This window comes from Chelon labrosus (assembly GCF_963514085.1).
Source record: "Chelon labrosus genome assembly, chromosome: 16".
Taxonomy (NCBI): domain Eukaryota; kingdom Metazoa; phylum Chordata; class Actinopteri; order Mugiliformes; family Mugilidae; genus Chelon; species Chelon labrosus.
Window position 1 is genome coordinate 14522587 of NC_140349.1, and position 8705 is coordinate 14531291.

Here is an 8705-nt window from a genome sequence, read left to right on the forward strand (position 1 = left end):
GCCGAATCTCATCTGGGAGATTCATTGTGCTACTCAGGAGACAAGGGGAAAAAAGTCAATGTGGAACAGGCTGTTTCGGTGAAGCTGATTTATCTCAGCTTATTGGTCAAAGAAAAAGGACGCGCAATCCTAACAAAAGGCAGATGAGAAAAGAAGGGAGCGGGATGAGAGGATAAATAAAACTGTGCTTCCAAACAGCAACTAAAATGCTCTCATGGCTGTTATTATCCATCACTCTTTGATGGAATTGTAATTTCTCCCACAAACACACAGGCGCCCCACAGCGATTCAACTATTCGGAAGGCCTAAGACTGGAATCTAAATGGAAATCTAGTTTGCTTGTTCCCTGTAGGTCTGCAGTAATTGTCTCTCTATCAGGGTCATTAGGAAGAGGGAATGTTTATTTCCACAGGGATTTCTTTCAGAAAGTCTTGCTAGAGAAGAAGAAGTGAAGCATAAGACTTCATCCAATGCGTCTAAAGGGGCAAATCTTATTCAAAGTGGCTGTCGCTGGCTAACTTTTAATGTTCTGCTGCTGGAGAACACAACTGGACGAGTTGTCGACGGCGGCTGAGCGAGGAGAGGGAGGATTGCTGAACATTGTGTAGGTTACAAAGAGTGAAATGACTCTGAAGTATTCTCAGACTGCCATGAGGACAAGGTCAAAAGAAAATAAATAGGTTCCTTGGCTCTCAGGGAGGTTACCCCAGTACTGCACTGTGTACTCTTTTTTAATCATCAGACTTCTGTGCTGTTTCAGTAAACTATATTCAAAACATCATGAAAAATACGCACATTAAGTCAAGGCCAAAATGATTAACATCTTTGTTTTTGCAGCTTAGAGTTGGGTAAACTTAGGAGCAAAACAGCCATCTTTATTCACAGAATAAGGGAACGTATTCACACGCATTCTTTCCGCATCTCTGTGGCTTTTCCGGAGCGAAATAAGCATATTCCAACCTCAAATCATTCTAAATATTTATGTACAGTCGCAAGCATTCAAACATTCAGGCTTGTGTGGAAAACATCGAAGTCAAACGTTTAATTTGGACTTATTTCCTCCACCTCTCTGCGTTGAGCACACTCTACAATCACAGTATTTTATACCGGCACGACGGCAGGCCTAACAAAAACAAAACAAACAAAAAAAAAAAGGTGGAAAATACAATCTCTTAATGACACACTGTATTTGCTGACGTGCTTATCTTATTAGAGCCCGTGAAAGAACATTATCTCTTGCACCAGCAGGCTCATTCCACATCACTTTAGATTCCTTGCCCATGCAGCAAATTCTTTTTGACACACATATGCATCAAGGCACATGCGCACATACATACTTAAGCAGTTATTCCATCTGACCCTGTGCTCTGAGGTCTAACAGTGAGGATGTAACTGCAAGTTGTCACCCTGGGGGAAATAAAACGAAGCCGGGAGAAGTCATGCACAGTGGAAATAGAGTTTTAGAGTTTCAGGCTGCAGAGAAAAAGGCTTAAGGGAGTCTCCAGAGTGCAGTTCTTACTGATCTGGCACACGCTTGACTACTGTGGAAGATCTACCATCTCTGCTATTTTATTCAGTCTCTTTCTACGTTTAAAGAACGTAGCGCTCAAGTTCATATATCAGCCAACATTCAATCTGAATCGCTGGTTTTGGAGGACTTGTGCTTTCGCTTCCGTTTTCTCTTCTTCTTGTCCTTCTTCTTTTTGTCCTTCCTCTTTTTCCTCTTCTTGCTGCGATGGTGGTCGGAGGAGGAGGAGGACGACGAAGACGAGGAGCTGTCTGAATCGGAGGAGGAAGAGGAGGAGGAGGAAGAGGAAGAGGAGGAGGAGGTGGTGTCTTGGAGCAGCTGCTGAAGCTGCTGGATCCTACGAACAGGAAGGGCATGGATGAGGGGAGGAGGGAGAAGAAGAAGAATTAGAGTCAAGTGCAGAGAGGAAAATACAGCTGGTGCAGACTCGGATGCTCAGGCTGGCAAGCGTCTGAAACGCCCTTGAGCATGCGTTTTTTGTCCAACAACCAGCATATCCGGAGTGTGGAGTTAGCCATGTGTCTGCCTCTGCTACATACTTTTTGTAACTATAGTAACTGCACATGAGAAGGAAATGAATAACATCAACACAAAGTTACTTATCATAAAAGAAGCACTTAAGATCAGCCTTGACACAGAGTGGTGATATCAGAAGTCTGCTATCTTAAAAAAACATCCAGGAACTGGTCAACTATCAAATCGTAACAGGATTATCTGAATTCTCTTGAGAACCGTCCGCCAGGCCTGATCTATAGCGGAGTATCACCATCACAACTCTTGACATCTTGAAACTACCTCTAATCCTCAAAGTGACGTCCTTCATAGAAATCTCTCCATGACCTACAGCTGAGAATGTCTCTTCCCTCAGTACTTCAGTTTATTAGAAGCCATTTTTCATACACAGTCAAAACGGAGAAGCCAAAACTCACAGATGCACGTCAACAAAAAGGACATGTGTGTGTGATTTTTTCCAGTCTTTCTTGAAACAAGTTACGAAAACAAGTCTTGGTCGCTGTAACTATTTCCACTCTTTCTACTCTTCACGCGAGCGCTGAAACGTTTCCTCCGGGACATCAGTGTAAGAAATGTGGGACAAAATGAACAGCTCTCGCAAGAATCGACACCAAACTTCAACCGAGCCTCGTGTAAAGCTCCAGGAGTCCCACTGAGCTAAATCAAACCAGAGTCTCTCATAGTTGCTGTCAGCTACCGTCAACAGAAGGATACGTTCTAGCAGACCTGTGTACTTGACGTTAAACAACCTTTACATTTGAAGCGGCGCTAAGAGTTAACATGCAAGCGAATTTGCAGATCGTGGTTTTGCGGCACAAATATTTTGCTACAATCCCACCGAGATTGTGTTTTGAGTGTATTTGTGCAAGTGTGGCATCTCATGGTTGATGCAGTCGGAGAGGAAAACAAAGGAAAGAAGGAAAGAATAAAAAGAAAAACAATACAAGACAAATATGTTCCAGAGATTTCCCTTGAGAAGCACATGCTTGACAAGTTGTGGACGGAATGGACATAAATAAACAGTTTGCAAAGCTGTATTTGCATATTTTTAGAGGACCATCAGAGTGCTAACAACTCAATGCTGCTGAGAGGAGTCAGCATCTGACTTCTGATATTGACATTATTTGAATGTAAAAGTAAAAAAAAGTAAAGTTTATACAGAATTTCAGATGCACTCTACAACAGCAAGTAAAAATCCAGCAATAAAACTGTCACACGTCTGTCTGTACTGGACGGTATCCTTCTGTTTCAGGCCAAGAAAAGAACTTCTTTCCAGGGAGATAAAATAAAGGAAATGTTGTCCTAAATGAACTGTAACTTACAACATGTTTTACGCAGGATGAGGACTATGCAGGTACAGTTACAGCAGTCAGGATGTGGACATTATTTTAAGACACGATTTGAAAAATCTTGAACCAATACTTAGAACATATTAAGTCAAACATCTGGTCCAACATTTTAATCACCTTGAACTTACTAAACGAAAACAGAGATTGTTAGAAGCCACCATGCCAAGCACACACTGACACACAATACTGTTCATGCAATTAGAAAGCAAGCTGAGAGAGGTCGGACTGTTTCGGTTCTCTTTCAAAGAAGATGCCAAAATTAATGTGGCACGGACACACGGGAGAGACTTCAAAGTGCCACTGGCCTTTAAATAACCTTTTTGCAATGCACGCGAAAATATGCGTGTGCTGCTGCTCGGCGTGTACACACACACCTACGGTGAAGCTTCACGGCGAGCTAACGTCACATTCAAACATCCCGGTGTCAAACACTATTTGCTGGGAACCTGCACAGGGAACCAGCCACCGTGAGAGAATTTCCAGGTCATCTGTCCAACTCCGCTGAGGGAAAACGGCCAAACACTGCAAGTGTGATCTAAGAGTCTGAGTGCAGCCTTTAGTGTGTCCTTGTGATACTTACCGAGGAAAAGGAATGTGCACATGAAGAAAATTAATGTTCATACCTGGTCTCTTTCTCATTCCTTTTGTTTTCCCGAATGATGTCATACATCGGGTCTTCATGAGCCTGAAAATGTAACACCATGTGTTATTACCTACTATAAAATTTATTTAAAAAAAATCTGTACATATTTAAAGCAGTGTTGTGTCAGCACTAAAATATTGAGACAATACAAGGCAAGGAAATATGACACAGTTGCATTTATGGTAATCATTGCAGAGGCTGAGCGCTCCTGCAGTGTTACGTTACAGACACACAAGCTGCGTGGAGGAGTCTGCTGTCCACATGTGGAAACCAGAAGCGTCCCAACTTTAGCTCAGAGCGAAGACTCAAACCTCTGTCTCTGCCACCGCTCCTTGACCTTCCCACATCCAAAACGGAATTCTTTTGACTGTAGCATTTGACAGCTGAGGGCGGGCCGTTGTTAAACTCACCACTCGGAACTGCTCCAGTTTCTGGTTGCCTTTGATGAAGAACGGACACTCTCTGTCTCCAGTCCTGTGGCCGTAACGTTTGCATCTCCAGCCTACAGAAAAGGGAAAAAATAAATAGCTGAACTTCGGATGATGCCAAGTATTATTTTGTTCAAATATGAGAGTTGGAGGTTTTTTCAGAGAGGATTTGAGATTTTTATCACTACATTTAGTAGTTTTATCATGTTTTTCAAAATAATATTCAAGTTATGAATTATATATCAACAAACACCACTGTAAAAAATATATATATATAATAATAAAGCTTCTGCTGCTGAAGTGGAGATGCCTGGCTCGGAGTATGAGGAAAGAAAACAGCCTTGAGAGAAAACTGCCATCATAAAGTTACGTAGGGTGAAATCCATTACATTTTGATTGGTACCCATTATTTAGAAATCAGAATTCAAATTTTAGACATCAGCATGAAAAGTACCCAGCTGATTGCTTCCATTGAGCCGGTTATTTTTCATATTAACAGGTTTTTACAGAGGGGATTTGGGGGGTATTTTTTAATCGCTACATAAATCTGGAAAAAACTGGCAACCACAGGCGGTTTTAGGAAAGCTATAAAATTCAGGATATGTACAATGAATGATGTTTAAATGTATTATCTTAAAAAATGCATACATATCCAATAGATAATGTAGTAAAATAAACATCTTAATGTATATTTTGGATGTTTTCTTTCCACTAGTGTGAATAAAGACATCATTTGGAGGCAAAATAGCCCATTTTCTCAAAATTAACCAACCTATTCTATCTCTTTGAAATCTTAAGTCTTAACCTTAAGAACAGTAGTTTGACTACATAATCCCAATTTAAATCTACCTTACTAGTTCTGTGTAGTGCTTTCAATCGAGTCTCAGTTGCCACAATTAGCATTCATTTATACAAATCCACCAGTTTCTGCTCATCTGTTCTCATTTGATTTGAGTTTTGTACTTGAAGATAACTCAGCATACTCTTATAATAGATGAAGGCCATGCAAGAAGCTAGTAACTAGTAAATTCTCTGGGCTTTTTACTATTGACATACATGCCCAGAGAACGCATAGGTTGGTAAACAGTTTCCCTTGCGTTTGTCTGATCTTAAAACGGTCTAAATAAACAACTCACAGTTACACTCCTAAAATGCTCTGCCTTTGTGGTGTTGCAAAATGTATGCCTCATTATCTAACACAGACCAGTTCTAAGTCATTATCACTTTTTCTTCGCTGAAAAGAAGTGAAGAATTTATGTCAAAGTTTCACACTGTTTTAATGATCCACACTTCAAGCGACAGCGTAGCTTCTGTGAATAATTTGAGAGTCTTTGCAAGCGAGCCCGCATAAATCTTGTTTATCCTGCAAAAGAAGTTCCGCGCAAAGTTTTTTCGCAGTAAGCGCCCCTGCTGCCTTAAACGTTTTCCCGAACAGATTACGCAGAGCGAGTCACGCTCAGATTCTGCAGAACAAATGCTAACTTGTGGACTGGTCGTCTGTGTGTGTGACTCTCCGCGTCCCTGACTGCAGCGTGAAAACGTGTGGGACGGGAGGAATGAATGGACGCCGAGCATAATGACAGGCTTTGTATTGTCAACAGGACAGAAGGTAATCTCTGGAACAGCATAATAATCTCTAGTCTGTCATGTTTGTCAGAAAAACATTAGACATAGTGGCAAATGTGGAGTTCTTGTGGTTACATCTGTCACCTATTCAGACTGCCGCTTGCCCACCGTGGACGTTTACTCCCACCTACAGTCCCAGACCTACATGTGCTGCTACTTGAGCAGAATACAAAGCATATATTATAACTAAAGGCATGAGAAGTAAACACAGTGAGAACGCTGAATGACATTCTGCATCAGTCGTTTAATCGCTTACAGGCAAACACTCACATTTTACACAGTTCTACTAGTAAAGGTGTCGGTGCTGCACTTTTCTTGCGTCCTCCATGTGTGCTTGCAGGTCCCTCATTCTGCAGAGGGTGATCGAAGGCACTTTTGTCCTTTTGCTTATCAAAGGAAGAGAGATTTAAGACTGTGGAGAAGCTGCAGTTTGTGCCAGTGGGCCAATTTGGCACCGTTCATGCTGAGTGCTGCGTTCTTCTGTCTAAGGGCACTGAGTTACCATTTAATCTTGCTTCAAGGTTGTTATTGTACTTAACTGGATATCTTCTTTCTGTTGTTACTTTTGTTAATACAGCCCGCAGCTGTGCTTATACTTCTGTTATAGTTCTCTCATCCTAAAGGTGAAATGCACATATTGGAATGTATTTAAAATTACTAAGGCACAGCCATTTTTTTTGGAAGTGGCAAACTCTCTTGATATATAACCAGCTCTTGAGGAGGATTAAACTTTTATCTGTTTATTTTGAGTGTCTATGTTGTTTGTCTTGTGTCCCTGTTTGGCTCTGACCTGAAAGGAGTTTGGGAAGGGGCAAGAGGGCTACCGACACGTAACTGTAAAACTGTATGGATGCACAATTATTTCAACGATAACTATTTGCTACCGTCGCATGTCTATATGCAAAAAATAGCACAAAATATATGTACTTTCACACAATTAGGACCCTGTGCTGTGTCAAAAACTAACCCTAACCAACATAAGGACTATAAAAGTAAAACTGATACTGGTCGGACCGAATAACAACTCTGTTAAGATGTATTTAAAGATGAAAATATCCTTTCGAGACAAGTGTAGAAAGTCAAAATAAAAGTCTATTTAGTACTTTTATGTGTCCTACACCTCCTGATCTGAGAGCAGCATCCAATTTACTCTGCGACATCCACAAGTTGGTTCGGTAATGTGCAAAGCGTCCCAGGAGGTTGTGGAAAAAGACCACATTTTTGCAGGACCTCACGTTTTTTTTTCTCCTCTAGGTGTAAACACAAGCAGATATAAGTGAAACTGTGCAGCTGTACTTACACTGCATCACCTTCACCTCCTTCCCCAGAGGCATCCACAGCCCCTTGGTGGGGGCGTGTGCCAGGAAGGTCCTGGCTTCTTCATTTCCTGGTTCGGCTGGAATACAGTCCTCTGGTTTCTCTTCGTGCTCCTGCAACACAAACAAGTCACTATCACAAATTCTCAAGAAAGCAACCTATTTCTCGAGGGCTTCTTCTGTTTGCATTCATTAGCTGTTTATTATTGTGTAGCATTACCTTAATAAGTCCCGGTGGCGGTTTCTCGTAGCTGCATGAAGGAAAGAACAGACAATAGTTATAATGCTGCAAAACAAATCACACGTATCTGTCGTCCTCTTAATGAAGCTAACGCAAATAAACTTTATGCTAACACTCGAGGCTAGGTTCATGTAAAGGCTACATTTATAATTCATGCACAAGTTTGTGATATTAAACAGAAAAGCCTTCCCCAAAACGACTCACAAGGTCTCGACGTGTTTCAGTTTCTTTACTTCTTGGCTGAGTTTCTTCGTCTGTGTCGTGAGTTTCTCCAAATCGTGTTTAGATGACTTGTGTCTCTTGTGGTCTCGCCTGTCCTCCTTCTCTTTCGTTCGCTTTCTGTCCGACATTGTCTCAGTAAGGACACGCAGTGGCCCCGGATAAACATTAAGTTTGAGTTAATGGTGCATGCAAAGCTTTTTTTTTATTATTATTCTTTTACTTGACAGTTCCGTGAGAAATGCTTGCTACCATGCTAGCCCCGCAGCTAACTAGCAAACACACCGCTCCGGTGCTGCTGCTACTTCCTGTGCAGTGTGGTTGGTTAGTGAAAGTCCAGCGCCACCTGCAGGACACGGGAGGTAACACGGGATGTGCAGCTGGATCAGAGTTTTCATGTTCTGTCAGAAAAACTAGTTTCTCTAAAAAGAAAATGATTAGCACCATCAACAGGCATGCGATTATTTAAAGCAGAAGATAAATAAATGAATAAATAAAAACTCCACCTTTATCTTCACTTATAGAGTGCATGCAATCTAATTTATCATTTCTTTTTAATATTCACCTTTAATATTCACTTACTCACTTATCTTATAATCTTGTTAATATTGTGTATACTTATTTTATTTTTATTGTTGATTTTAGCTTTTGTTACATTTATGTATGGTTGAATGCCTGTACATTGCTGCTGCAACAGAGAAATTTCCCAGTTTGGGATTAATAAAGAAACTATCTATCTACTATCTATGTGTGCATGTTCAACTCCAATTGCACCGTGTTTCATGAATTTGGAATATTTTTTAAATTTATACGACTGTACATCGATCAGGCATAACATTATG

The 8705-nt window shown here is 41.0% G+C and overlaps 1 protein-coding gene across 1 annotated transcript; it reads right to left on the bottom strand.

Annotated features, from left to right (window-relative positions):
- Positions 1–524: 524 nt before the first annotated feature.
- On the bottom strand, positions 525–8292 carry rp9 (RP9 pre-mRNA splicing factor). Its single transcript, XM_084562990.1, has 6 exons — positions 7849–8292; positions 7624–7654; positions 7388–7517; positions 4444–4535; positions 4014–4075; positions 525–1865 (listed from the first exon to the last, which is right to left on the bottom strand). The coding sequence occupies exons 1-6, from the start codon at positions 7992–7994 to the stop codon at positions 1631–1633; spliced, it is 696 nt and encodes a 231-aa protein (XP_084419116.1). The 5' UTR covers positions 7995–8292; the 3' UTR covers positions 525–1630.
- Positions 8293–8705: the final 413 nt, after the last annotated feature.

Excerpts from the sequence above, each read along its gene's own strand:
- rp9 (XM_084562990.1), bottom strand. The coding sequence starts at position 7,994 with ATGTCGGACAGAAAGCGAACGAAAGAGAAGGAGGACAGGCGAGACCAC. Across the intron at positions 4,536-7,387 it reads GGAGGTGAAGGTGATGCAGT|GCTGGAGATGCAAACGTTAC; the intron begins GTAAGTACAGCT and ends CCTTTTCTGTAG. Across the intron at positions 4,076-4,443 it reads AACTGGAGCAGTTCCGAGTG|GCTCATGAAGACCCGATGTA; the intron begins GTGAGTTTAACA and ends TTACATTTTCAG.